At 41.5% G+C, this 14,548-nt stretch overlaps 1 protein-coding gene across 3 annotated transcripts in view; it reads right to left on the bottom strand.

The window, feature by feature from the left end:
- Positions 1–762: 762 nt before the first annotated feature.
- Positions 763–14,548, bottom strand: part of EDNRA (endothelin receptor type A) — a 68,269-nt gene continuing 54,483 nt past the window's right edge. The window contains exons 6-8 of one of the 3 annotated variants that reach the window (XM_068542589.1): positions 11,264–11,397; positions 10,728–10,836; positions 763–812 (exon numbers count right to left, since the gene is read on the bottom strand). In XM_068542589.1, coding sequence (XP_068398690.1) covers positions 777–812; positions 10,728–10,836; positions 11,264–11,397 — 279 coding nt within the window. In that variant the 3' untranslated portion in view covers positions 763–776. Of the gene's footprint in view, positions 813–4,722; positions 4,940–5,846; positions 8,410–10,727; positions 10,837–11,263; positions 11,398–14,548 lie in introns of those variants that run through there. The other 2 variants (XM_068542590.1, XM_068542588.1) reach the window with 2 other exon arrangements.

The raw sequence follows: 14,548 nt of genomic DNA, 5'->3' as shown, positions 1-14,548 counted from the left end.
GGCAAACCCTTTGAAAGAGTGGCCTGTGCTTGTGACCTGGACTTCCCAACCCACAGCTGACTAATCTTGTTACCCGTCTCATTGATTTCCAGCTTCGTAAATGACCTAAACCTTCATTTGGCGGCCACTTGGGAGAGGCACGTTCTTCTAAGGGCAATAGCAGTGAAATTCTGATATGAGGAATGTTTGGATACACAGAATAACTTCACAGCCATGCTCCAAAGAGCCTGAAATGGAGTTCCTAAAGTGGTCAATTGGGGCTTCACAGAAAATGGGACTGAGGCTGAGGAAGTCTGGATTGCCAGCTAGCAGAGAGCTCTCATACACACTCAGCGGCCCCAGACAGAGAAAAACTGAAAGAGTGGTTTCAAATACCAGACGCCACTTAGTTTGCTAAAGAACCTGACATGTTCAGTGTCTGCAATTTGCCATTTAAGTTCAGCAGTGAGATAGAAATGTGTGCTGTCTTTGGTCAGGTTCTTCCAGAAGGACACCTTGAGCCAGGGATTTGGGTGTCAGTGGTTTGTTAAGGCACAACCCCCAAAGAAACCAGTGAGGGAGTAGAAGAGGCAGGCTGGGGAAAGGGAATAAGCTTCCTCACCTTTCTTAGGGTGAGGTTTCAGGTGAGGCTGCTCTCCGGAGGTGCTTGCTCTTTACCCCACCGGAGGAGACACAAGAGCTGGGCTTTTGCACTCACACACTGGTAAGTCCTTGGCCACAGGTCATGGGTGGTGATCGAGGTGGATATAAAATTCCCAGGCTCCTCTTCTTCTCCTTCAGGCTAGAGGGCTCCAGTGTCCAAAGGCAGGCCACTGAAAGTTACAGGAGCAAATAGTAGCAAAAACACTGAAGGTGGGGATGGGTGAACAGAGCTGGTATAAAGGATCCAAGAGAATCTGGTCAGGGCTCCAACAGTATCTGCTACAGAGACCTAAAGGTATGTCCCCCTCCAGTGTGATGGCGCCCGTGTAAAGAGGAGCAATTTCAAGGCACCCAGAGCCCTGAAATCTTTTAATAATGGATCAATCCAGGACTGGTGGGGCCATTGTGGAGACAATCTGGCAGGATGTATGATTCAGCTGCAATCCTGTTTCTCTTTAATTTTCCTAAAGAAATCACACACGTCTCCATGGAGACTTGTAAAAAGATGTACAGTCAGTGCAGCTTGGTTGTGGTAGCAAAGAACTGGATAAATTAAATGTAAGATATTGAAGTGTAAGACATTATATATATATAAAATGCCCCATGTAGAGGGATTTCTCCCCTTGCATATATGGATCATTCATTAATTATTGTTTTGTTCTGCAAGGACTTTAAATATATCCTACATCTATTTTATACATTATTTTTATAATTGGAAGAGCAAAAATTATTTTTAAAGAAAAGAATAAAAATCAAGGAATTAACTGAGCTAAAAATGTGAAAAAGCAGCAGAAAATAAGGAGGAGCAGGGTATATGAACAGTATCCTTAAAGATGGAGAAAAGAAGTGGTGCAGCTGTTCTCCTTTCCCCCTTTTTCAAAATTAATTAATTAATTAATTAACTAATTTTTGGCTGTGTTGGGTCTTCGTTGCTGCGCGCGGGCTTTCTCTAGTTGTGGCGAGCGGGGGCTGCTCTTTGTTGCGGTGCGCGGGCTTCTCATTGCGGTGGCTTCTCTTGTAGTGCAGTACGGGCTCTAGGCACGGGGGCTTCAGTAGTTGTGGCTCGTGGACTCTAGAGCACAGGCTCAGTAGTTGTGGCGCACGGGCTTAGTTGCTCCGCGGCATGTGGGATCTTCCCGGACCAGGGCTCGAACTCGTGTCCCCTGCATTGGCAGGTGGATTCTTAACCACTGCACCACCAGGGAAGTCCCTCTTTTCCCCTTACTAAGGCCACATGGGTTTTCCTTTGGGAAGTTACTCCCCTCATCCTGCCCCGACTTCAGCTCCAGGAGTTATCCCTTCTTGGCCTAAGCTGGTCAGCAGAATTCCATCCCTCCCAACAGGGTCTTGATTGAAAGTGAGTGATCCAGGCCTAACCCCATTGGGTTGCCTAAAATAGAGAAAAGACTGGACCTGGGAGATCAAATTTTCATTATGTGCGAATGTTTGCCCTGAAAAGCCTAAAAAGGCACATATGTTCCCCTTACTTGATCACGTTTAGTAGATTTTCTCATTTCAGGATACTTTAAAAAGACAAGAATTTAATTGTAGTGAATCCCAATTGTCATACTCTGAGAGAAATAGAGAGGTATAGGTCATGGAGAAATGGCTTATTCTGTAAAAACTTGTGTAAATGGAGGGAGACAAGCTGTGCCTTGTAGGTGCCTGGGGCCTGCGGTTTGGCTGATCATGTGATACTGCATAGTCTGGCCAGCATCCGTTACTCTCTCCCATCTGGGACAAATCTGTCACACAACACCAAGCACACAGTTGCATCCACTGTCATGGAATCAAATTCAAATAAAAGATGATCAGTTCCATGTACATAAATTAGGTAAGGAGACTGTGGATTAGGACCAAAAAGGAAAAATCTGTGGAATTCTCTACATTCCCTTAAGAAGATTCATGACTCTTCTGATTCTATCTAGGGTGGCATTGCTGTTCCTAATTTATTACCTCCCAGGAAGAAACACAGAATCAGCTGAATATTATTGATGCTAAAATCTTGGGAAACCATGAGATATTAGGACTTCTGGCTTCATCAGATCAAAAGTGAACTCTGTTAGCATGCTTCATGGGGAAAGCTGGCTTTGCAGTTACAATGTTATTTTCAGTTCTTGATTATTCCCTGATTCTAAGAGCTGTGGCCTGTCTCCTTTCAGTTTTAGAAACAAAAATGTAGAAGTATCAGTGCTGACCAAATATAGATGCTGGTTTTTCTTTGTTACTACTTAGAGAAGAGTGTGACAGAAGCTTCTCTAATGTAGGATTATTAAGAAACACTGGGATTTTTCAATGTGAAGACTCCATTGGAATTTCAGAAAAGATCAACTGCATGTGGTAGACTTGTACCTTGATTTAACTTTGCTTGTTTGAAGTATGGAGAAAAATCAATAAGTACAGTACTGTGCTAGGTTATGTTATAGACAAAGGAATCAGAATTTCAGGCTTAGAAAGGTTTTGGAAGACTGACTGAATTTTCTTCACTCTACACATGTATAGTGTTTAATACACTCTCATGGACTAACAATACTACTAAAAATAACAATAGAGGTAATAGACTAGTGAAAGATTCACATGTGTCTTGGCTGTTTCTTGGACTTAATCTCCAATTTGTTTCACTACTGTAATAATTTAAAATTTCCTGGGTGGGTTTATTTTTGGATGGTGAATAACGTGTATTTACAGACTTTTAAAATCTCCTAATGTAGAGACAATGCTATATTGCTTATTGTAATGCCATTGTCTCAGCAGTGACATGTTTATTTGGCTAAAATAATGTAGAGACAATGCTAATGTAGAGACAATGCTATATTGCTTATTGTAATGCCATTGTCTCAGCAGTGACATGTTTATTTGGCTAAAATAAGAACTGTAGAAGCAAGAGCCCTCACACTGTACTCATTGATGTCACTCGCTGAAGTTTAAAGAATTTTGACTGCTTTTGCCTTTGTGCTATTACTGTCCCCGATGCTGATGGCTACAGATTCACCACTAAGCACTTCAGTGCATGTATTTATTTATACATCCGGTTTCACATTCCCAGCAACTAGCACAGGGTAATATGCTGTTGCTACATCTGTGTTGAGTGAAAAGATAAATCAAGAGGGAGGGGAGGAGGGAAGGGAAGGTGGAGCACAGGGGATTTTTAGGGCAGTGAAACTATTCTGAATGATACTATAATGGTAGATTAACTGTCACTCTCCATTTGTCAAAACCCATTGAATGTACAACACAAGGAGCGAACCCTAATGTAGACTATGGACTTTAGTTAATAATATCATATCAATATCGGTTCATCAAATATACCACACTAATAACAAGGGGTAGAGAATAGGGGGGACTGTGTATGAGGAAGCAGGGAAAAGAGGGCATATGGGAACTCTCTGGACTTTCCAATCAATTTTTTTTTGTAAACCTAAGACTACTCTAAAAAACATAGTCTATTAATTTAAACAACAGCAATAAGAAGAGATAAATAAAAATAACTTAGATGAGATGTTCTTAGACCATGTGATTGTAAGCAACAGAAAGCCAAATTTAACTAGCATGGGCACAAAGGTAAATGTGTTCGTTGGCTTACTCAAGCCACGGAAAAGCATCAGGGCAAACTAGACCCAGGGGCTTAAATGTGCTTTTTCATCTCTGTTACACTCTAGACTGACTTTCTTCACAATGCCCGCCCTCCCAGGCTTGCAACAGTGAGAAAGGGCTCTTTCTTACTTTAGTTGTTAGTAGAAAACTCCCCAGGGGTTGCTGATCAGCCTAGCTTGGAAATGTGAACACCTTTAGACCACTTACAGGGGTTGAGAGAGAGGCTCCAGTTAGAGTATGGTGTTTCCAAGGCTGGAAACAAGTAGGCATGTAGGGTCTAATTGCAGTTATCCTGGCAAGAGATGATGGTGGCTCAGAAAAGGGAGGTGAGGGGTGTGTGTGTGTGGCGGGGGGGGGGGGGAGAGAGAGAGGGAGAGAAAGAGGGAGGGAGAGGGAGAGTCAGATTCTGGAGATAGTCTGAGGATGCGCCTGTCACAATTTATTGAGGAGTTGGGTATAAGCTGTGAGAGAAAGAAGTGGGACAGGACTTCAAGGCTTTTGTCCTGACACCTCAAAAGATGGGCTGTGATGGTTCATCTTCTGTGTAACTTGGCTGGGCTAAGGGACAGATAGCTAGGAATACATTCTTTCTGGGTGTGTCTGTGAGGGTGTTTCTGGAAGAGATTAGCATTTGAATCAGGAGACTGATTAAAGCAGATCTGCTCTCACCAGCATGGGCAGGCATCACCCATCAGTAGACGGCCTGAAAAGAACAAAAGGAGGAGGAAGAATGAATTTCCTGTCTTTTCTTGGGCTGGGACATCCATCTTCTCCTGCCTGTGGACACTGGTGCTCCTGGTTCTCCGGCCTTTGGACCCTGGGACTTACACCACCAGCTGTTCACGGTTCTCAGGCTTTTGACCTCAGACTGGGAGTTATACCATCGGCTCTCTTGTTCTTCAGGCTTTAGGATTTGGACTGAATTATATTCCTGGCTTTCCTGGTTCTCTAGCTTGTAGATGGCACAGCATGGCATACATATCTCAGCCTCCATAATCATGTGAGCCAATTCTCACAAAGAATCTTCTATGTACGTATGTATGTATCTATCTGTCTATTCATCTATCTATCCTATTGGTTCTGTTTCTCTGGAGAACCTTGACTGATACATGAGCAGAGGAATATTACAGCAGCACAGGTTAGAAGGATATAAGGACCTTAGTTTCAGATATAGTCTATTAGTCATCCAGTTGGAAATGTCAAATAAGCAGTTGTATGTAGACGAGTCTTTCCTCCAGGTATCCACCTGACATATTGTTTACTGATCCTAATGGTTTATTGTCCAACTCCTTCTTCTAGAACGCAAGCTCCATGAGAGCAGGCATTTTGCCTGTTTTGTTCCCTGCTATATCCCCAATACCTAGAAGAACTCCTGGTGCATAGTAGATGCTCAGTAAAATTTACAGGAAAGATGAAGGAAGGAATGAATGGGAGAGTTAAGTGTTCAATACAACAAAGTTGGTTGAGAGTAGAGTACAGTTAGGAAGCATCTGTTTGAAAGTAAAACTGCTCACCTGGCTATTACTAGGGAGAGGTTTGCAATAGGTATTGTGTAACAAACATTTCCTACGTAGAACTATATACAAATGAAGAGACACCTGCAAGGCTTCTGTAAACTTTTATTTTATATTTATGGGCCACTGCCAGTGCAGGGCCTTGGCTTCTGGCTCATTTCTACAGATTTACTTGAAAAGATGTGATAAAGGTAGAAATTGGAAATATTCCTACTAGTCAACCACGGTCACTTACTGGTCCATAAACAAAATGCACATGGAAGCCTGTGTGGTTATTCAGAAATCTATGACTTTTTGAACTTGTAAAATGCATTTTTAATATGCAAGAGACAAAGCATCTTTAAAAAAAGACAACTGTCTAAACAAAATGGTGTGAACATATGGCTTACATTATAGGGATATATCACTGCATGTGACACACCAGTGGGCTAATAGAATTTGACTGCTAACACGTAAAGGAGCCCTGCAATTGGATGACTGGAACCTGATATCATTTTATACATGACTGTGCTAAAATACAGCCCAAAGGATCAGCTGAGCTAATTTATTATCAGCAATCTTTCTGGCGAAGTCTGATAGAAACATCTGCCCACTTGTCAGTCTCATCACCACGTTGAGTTGGGAATTGGGACAATATAATACTTCAAATGTTAATGACTTTTGCTCCAGCACAGGAAAAAAATATAACCCCCAATACTGCTTTTTTCTAACCAACCAACCAACGAACCAAAACCCCATTGTCTACCCATGGCTCGTCCTTTTTCATGCTGCCTGCCACGTTCCATTTGTAATGGTAACACTGTCACAAGATTTATGAACACAGATAGATTAAAACTGACTGAGGCTGGTGGTCGAGAGGAACATCTACCTAGATTCCACTTAGAGTGTGTGCTTTGGCACAACTGCTGGGCATTAGTATTAGATTACGTGAAGTCCATACAACCGTCCCACCACGTGCAAATACCACACCCACGAGTGCATTCCATAGAGACAATCACAGAAAAATTGGCTAAAAGAACTGTATGGTTGTTTATATATATATATATATATATATATATATATATATATATATATATATATATATATATATGTTTATATACACACAGTAAAAGATTTTCTGCTGTACTCACAGTCTGTAAACATCGTGGAAAATGCCCAGCAGAAATCACTGTGGGCCTTTTGAAATGGTGACTATGTGAGGAGTTGGGTTGAGGGAGGTGTTTAGGTGCATCCTGGAAATCCAGAGAACCTTAAGTTCATGGTGGCAATTATATTTCACTGACATGATAAACTCAGCTGGCCTCTTTGAAATTATGTTTCCTATATTCCTATATGAAAAAGGGAATGACCAAATAAGTCTTACTGCCAGTTAACATTTTAAAAGCAATCAAGAGACTATGAGGTGACTTGTATACATGTATACGTATATATGTATGTACATTTGCATACATATACACACGTATACATGTTACTAAAACCAAAAATAAACCTCAATGAAAATTTCCAAATCTTCTGAAAATACTCAGTCCTTTTCTCCTGGCTGTGCTGTGGACTTCTGTGCATTGCACTGAAAGTCTTGGGCATAGTTAAATGACACATACATTTAAATTTTAGTATATGGTATTGATTTTACATAACATGCTTCCATTAAAAAAATTGGGCTTATGAAAAATAGAACTATTTCATTCAAGCATTATTTTTAAATTTAACATAAAAATATGCACAAGGTCTCCTGTAATGAAACACCATTAAAAAAGAAAATATAGATTCTTAAAAATTGTTTGAATAGCAGCTATTAAACTGCCATATGTGGATATCGGTCTGTGCTTTAAGTTCTTGTAAGCTCTTGCAGCTTGAGAATTTATGTTTTAAAAATAAGCCAGTGACGTGAGAAACATTAACCTAATTGCTCACCTGAAGTCCATTTTATGTCTTCTTCTTTTTGGGGGGCAAAATATGTGTAAATAAGCTCAAATCATCATTTGTATAGGCAACTATGCAGTTAAAAAATACTGGCACTGAATGACATTTCAAATAAAGGAGACTTAAACCCATACCGTGTTTGGCCAAAAAAACAAAATTACTTTAAAAAAATAGAAAACCTTGTTATAATTTCTAAGCTTTTCATGGTGACCAGTTCTTACGGAACATTCTACAGAACCGCCACGAAAGCTAGCCACGTACTCGAAAACTCTATTTTCATGCAGAAGGATAGTATATATCCTTCTGGTTTAACTGAACAATCTCCTTTCCCCCACCAACTCCCACCATTTTTTAGGGCTGAATATAACATGCAGACTATGTAAATTAGATAAATCAAAGTAAGATTCGTTGAATTTGTGGGTATAAACCAGTCAACCCTTCAATGTTTTGGAAAACATTTTTCCAGGGGGTGGTACTGAGTCATGGGAGAAGGATGGAAGAAGAGATTTCTGGAGATGCAGTTGCTGTGTTGATTTTTTTTTTTTTTTTTCTCCAATAGGATTTGAAGTATATTGATGAATGTTCCTTAAGATGTTTAGTTTATACTGTCCTTATGGCTGCTCCTCTCTGTGTTATGGTTGTTTTGTTCATGGTTCTTCCATTGGATGCTTGTTCCATTCATGGGGACTGAGGTCATCAGACTCTTGGACTGGTAACAGCAGCAGCAGAGGCAAGACTGGGAGAAGGAATAGACTCGAATTAAGACAAGGCCACCAGGGCTTCCCTGGTGGCGCAGTGGTTAAGAATCCACTTGCCAATGCAGGGGACACGGGTTCGAGCCCTGGTCCGGGAAGGTCCCACATGCCGCGGAGCAACTAAGCCCATGCGCCACAACTACTGAGCCTGCGCCCTAGAGCCCGCGAGCCACAACTACTGAAGCCCGTGTACCTAGAGCCCGTGCTCCACAACGAGAGAGGTCACTGCAACGAGAAGCCCGCGCACCGCAAAGAAGAGCAGCTCCCGCTCACCGCAACTAGAGAAAGCCCGCGCTCAGCAATGAAGACCCAACGCAGCCAAAAATAATTAAAAAAAAAAAAAAAAAGAGATGAGGCCACCAACCTATTCCCTGCAGAACCTGGAGGCCTACCAACAAGGGGTGAATGTCTGTAGGCATTTGAGGACAGAGTGTGAGCCTTACTAGTAATGTAGGGTAGAGAGTTTGTAACTTCTAGGGAGAAGTTAAGCAGTTTATTCTAGTGCAAAGCAACAGATCCCTTGTTTCTTGTTTTAATTTATTCACCAAGTCAAAGAGGAAGGGAAGGCAGTGTTGGTGGAGGGAGAGTGTTCAATGATTTGGGTGGGCATGGGTGGAAAGGGCTGGGAGGGTCCTGGCATTTCATTTTTTTTTTTTAAAGTGTTTTTTAAAATTATTATTATTTTTAAAAAAATCTATTTATTTGGTTGTGCTGGGTCTTAGTTGCGGCACACAGGATCTTTCAGTTGCAGCATGTAGGAACTAGCTCCCCGACCAGGGGTCGAACCCAGGCCCCCTGCATTGGGAGTGTGGAGCCTTAGCCACTGGACCACCAGGGAAGTCTCAGGCCTGGCATTTCTTCAGTGTGTACCACCTACTTGGCTCTCTGCATTGGCCACCTCATCTGATGCTCTTAACAACTTTTGGGGGTAGGTGCTATTTTCCTCATTTTATGAATGAGAACAGGGAGGCTTAGAGAGGATAATAAGAGGCAGAACTGAACTTAGAACCCAGGACTCTCTCTATTGGGCTCTTTCCCCTGGGTATGCTGCCTTTTTATGAAGATCAGTCAAAACTGTGTTTAATGTCTGAGAGTTTGCACCTTGATTTTTTCCCTTCCCCTCTAGTTAATATGTAAACTAATTAGCAACTGATATTAACTCCAGATCACATCATGTATTTGTTAATGACCTGCATTTTAGTCAATCTTTCTTAGGGCAGAATCTTTCTTAGGGCATTTCATGACTTGTAAACATGACCCAGTAGACTTCAAAAGTGTGGCAACAAGAACTTCCACACCAGGTTTCATCGATTTCTATGATTTTTTAAAAATATTTGTCTGTTTCCTTCTAGATTTTAAGTTCCACAAGGGCAGTCGCTTGTGTTTTTTCCTCTCTTCTATCCCTAATAATAAGAAACTCATACTAAGCACTCTCTGTTGTCTCAAGCGCTTAACATATATCAACCCACTGCATTGCACCTTATGAGACAGATACAGTGAGCATCTGACTTTACAGATGAGCAAACTGAGGAAGCAGGAGGGGTACCACTTGGAACTGATAAGACAGTTAGCTAGTGCAGAGCTGTTATCTAAATCAAGACTGTTGGCTTCCAGATCGTGCACCCTTGAACTCTATCCTACTCTTTCTAATACGTACCATAAACTGAAGTTAAACATCCTGGCCAAAGATAACAGAATCCAGTTAGCATTAACTCTATGCTAAAATCATTCTAGGAACTGGAAAAATGACACCTCAATAAGAAGTGCTTGGAGCTTCGGGAGGACATGGGTTGGCTTAGCTACAAGGAGCTTTGAAGAATGGAAGGAAACTGATTTCCAATTAAATTACATTAGTTCAGATTTCCAGAGCCATAAACATTTACTTTCCTTGAAAAGGCTATTATTAAGTGTACTATTAAATAGCATTTAGCAAGAGATTTCTTAACAATGAGTTTACGTTTTGTTGAGATCATGTGAGGCATGAATAAGTTTTATCTATTCTGTTGGCCTGGAGCTCAAGTTGGAGTATTTCTTTTTAAAGCAGTATACTAAATTGGCATGTTATTAAGTTAGTTCTTTTCGCTTTAACCTCTGAATATGTTGTTGTCTGAATAGATATTGCTTTTCTGTTATGCTGACAATTTGACCCTCTTTCTGGGTAACAAAATGTGATTTTTCACTTCTCTACTGAAAAGTACAGCTAATGAGAGTGATATTTACAACTGGAATGAACCATGCCTGTTGGTTACTTAATATACTCATTTGGTTGTTCTTAAAAAATGCTTGCAAAACGTCTTACCTGGAAACAATTTTTAAATTTCTTGCTCACAAAATATAGAGCTATTGGGTTTATACATGAATTCATGGTTGCCAAGTTAATACCAATGTAATCCATGAGCAGCAAGAAACTAGAGCAAAAGAAAATAGAGGAGATAAATTAGAACATGTTTTCAAATCTGCTAACTAGCATTTATCTCTAGAATAAGCATTTTTCTTGCCCAGAAGCCATTTCTTATAGGTGGCAGTCAGAATTTTTTGTTTAAAGTCTTTGTTTAAATGGTAATTTCAGTTCTGCAGAACATTTACACATATACCCAGCACTTGGTTAACCCAAACTATAATGCACAGCCCCAAGAGGGGAGCAGCAGAATTACTGATACGGCTTGCACAAATTTTTGAGATCAGTTATGGGCTATGTCAGCTAAAGAAAAACAATCAACTTTGCAGTGTTAATTTTCAGGGCTATTGAGAATGTAGAGTAGGTGGTTTTGTAAAAGTCTGATAAATATGAAATCAGAGAAACTCAAATTTCCTCCTGAGTACAGAGGATCATACCTAAGTAATTCACATCGGTTCGTGTCCATTTCATCATACACGGTTTTCTTCAAAATACGGCTTAAATGAAGAGGGAACCAGCACAGAGCGAAAATTACGACCAAACAGAAAACTGTTTTTGCCACTTCTCGACGCTAAAGGAAAGTGAGAAAAAAAAAAAAAAAAAAAAAAAGACAATAAGTTTAGTGTTTTCCTACTAGAGGAAAGAGGTACACAAAAGGAAGTAGTAAATTGGGGAAGAGTAGCTCGAAGAAATGCCAGAGCAGCCTGCCCCTCACCATGCCTCCACCTCTTCAAGATTTGGAGTCCAGGGAATTCCCTGGAGATCCAGTGTTTAGGACTCCGTGCTTCCACTGCAGGGGGCACGGGTTCCATCCCTGGTCGGGGAACTAAGATCCTTCATGCAGCACAGTGTGGCCAGGAAAAAAAAAAAAAGAAGAAAACATTTGGAGTCCAATTTCTAAGCAAGGAGTTGCTAGTGATTCTTTTGGGGCAGCTGCCAGGAAGGATGTTGGTGTCAGGCTGGTCATCAGGGCCAAGACAGAGGTTTGATGGTGGGCAGAGGTGAAGGACTGGCTGGGCTTGAGCCAACAGTGTGGCTGGGTCTGTGTGTGTGTGTATGTTGAATATGTGGGGTGAGGGTTAGTTAAAAGTCTCAATAGCAGTTAATTCTCCAGCATTAATGACAGCATGGCAGTCAAGGTGACTGACCCTAGCGTGATAAAGAATGGACAAATCTGGGGAATTCCCTGGTGGTCCAGCGGTTAGGATTGTGTGCTTTCACTGCCGAGGGCTGGGTTCAATCCCTGGTTGGGGAACTAAGATCCCGCAAGCCGTGCAGTATGGGGGAAAGAAAAAAAGGACGAGTCTAAAAAGATATTTGGAAAACAAAACAGGAGTAGGAAACATAAAGAAAAAGGAAGAACAACGTGTTTTCTCCATTTCTTGATCTTGGAGAAACCTGGCATTGGGATTTTTTTTGCTTTTAAAATTCTTTCATTAATGACACGGACATGTAGTTTCCAAGGATATATTGTTTGCAAATAGAGGGATGAGGGTAAAGGATTATCAGCAATGACGATTAGAAAAACTGGGACATGTTGACCCTGGCTTGACTCCAATGGCAGGTTTACATGCTTTGGGGTCTGCATAGGATCAGCAAAACCATAGGCTAAGAATTATCTGCAACCAGTCATTTGTGTGCATTGTACTTGAGTATTACAGGGCATGCGTTTGGAAGCCCAACTGGGAACGTAAAATGCAACTTGTCTGTAACTGGAATCACTTAATGTCAAAATAAAACTGATTGAAAACAGGGTTTGGAAGGGTAATGCTGGTTCAACCCGAAGCATATAGCGTTAAGTATGGGAAGCCTACAGTAAACCCACATGATTAATAGAGCCATTTATAAAGATTTCAGGGCAGTTGTCACAAATTGTGGCTGTAGTCCCAAGAACTGGGAGTTCTTTAATCTTTCAGAGTTAGCTGGCTAGTTAGCTGGGCTATGGCTTCAGAGAGTGTATAAACTGAACGGTGATTGAGAGAAATAAAGGATTCCTTTATTTATTAATCTACAGGAATGGGGGATCATTTTAAAGGGCCAATTTTGTGTACACAGAAAGACAGTGTGCCCAGAAAAATAGAAAAGGAGGGTACTGGGGAGAGGTTATATCCCCTGTGCACATCCTCAAAGAGGATAACTTTTTAAAAGGTAATAGTAATACGTTGCCATGGGCTTCCCTGGTGGCACAGTGGTTAAGAATCTGCCTGCCAATGCAGGGGACACGGGTTCGAGCCCTAGTCTGGGAAGATCCCACATGCCGCGGAGCAACTAAGCCCGTGAGCCACAACTACTGAGCCTGACGCGTCTGGAGCCTGTGCTCCGCAACGGGAGAGGCCGTGACAGTGAGAGGCCCGCGCACCGCGATGAAGAGTGGCCCCCGCTCGCCGCAACTGGAGAAAGCCCTCGCACAGAAACGAAGACCCAACACAGCCAAAAATAAATATAAATAAATAAATAAATTTATAAAAAAAAAAAAAACTTAGAAAAAAATACGTTGCCATGACAGTCTGATATTTGGTTAATCAATATCCATTCTTCTGTTTTCCTTATTACTATCAGTCAGATCCTTGATCTTGTCATGGCAGCACGAGAGCCTGGCCTCCTCATCTGCATAGTTCTTACCAATTACATTAAGTAGAAATCGTTGTGTGGAGTTTCTGGAAAAGCTACTTAAAAGTGGGGGATAGGACTTCCCTGGTGGTCCAGTGGTTAAGACTCTGATCTTCCAGTGCATGGGGCACGGGTTCAATCCCTGGTCGGGGAACTAAGATCCCACATGCCGCGGGGCGTGGCCAAAAAAAAAAGTGGGGTATACTCCTTTGGCGCACACACACTAATATGATCTGTGTTCTTCCCTTTCTTGCTGCCTGGATAGAAGATATAATGGTAGAGCTATAGCGGCTGTCTTCCAATAAAAACGGAAAGGTCAGTGCAGAACCCTGGCTTCTGAGTCCCTTGACCACTGAGCCAATGACATCTGAACTTCTTGCCATGGGAGAAAGATAAACCCCGACTTGGTCTACTCCCTGTCATTTTGGGTTTTCTGCTACCAGCATCCAAACACAATCCCTAACTGATAAAAGGTATTGTTGGTATAATGAAGAGAAATTCGAGAAAACCACACAAGAAGCAAGACCAAAAGCCATACTGGATATTGGACAGGTTGGCAGGTCTTTCTTTCACTCTGAGCTAGCTCCCTTGCCATCCCACTTGAAGGCCTTCCAGCCGGGCTTGCTCTCCTGCTGTTAGAACCTGCTCTAGCTTTGAGTGAGACACGAGGGAATGTCTATTGCATGGGGACCAAGTCTTGGGTTCTAATCTCCATTTGGTTGAGTCAATCTCTTAAACACCTGTATAATAAGGGTAATGCCTGTCCAGCTTATCTCACAGGGTGTTTGGAGGAATCAAATACCAAAAGGACGTGGAAATGCTCTTTAAAAACTTCAAAAAATGCTGTGAAAATGTGAAGCAGCAGCCATCTTATTACTGCTCCCAAACCCGCTTCAATTATTTTCAGAGCAGTTGCCACTCATAGCTTAAATAGGCTCAATCGTGGTGCTAGTGCAAAGTCAACATTTTAAAACACTGTTTTTCACAAATCTATTCCAATTAGTTATCTTCATTGCAGAAATGAGCCATAATAATTGCTTAATATGTTTCACATCTGGAGTACTTGAAACATTCATGCCTGGATGATGTCATACATACTAAAGTGTCTCAAG

This window comes from Eschrichtius robustus, chromosome 4, assembly GCF_028021215.1.
Source record: "Eschrichtius robustus isolate mEscRob2 chromosome 4, mEscRob2.pri, whole genome shotgun sequence".
Classification (NCBI taxonomy): Eukaryota; Metazoa; Chordata; class Mammalia; order Artiodactyla; family Eschrichtiidae; genus Eschrichtius; species Eschrichtius robustus.
This window is presented reverse-complemented; position numbering and strand designations above follow the sequence as displayed.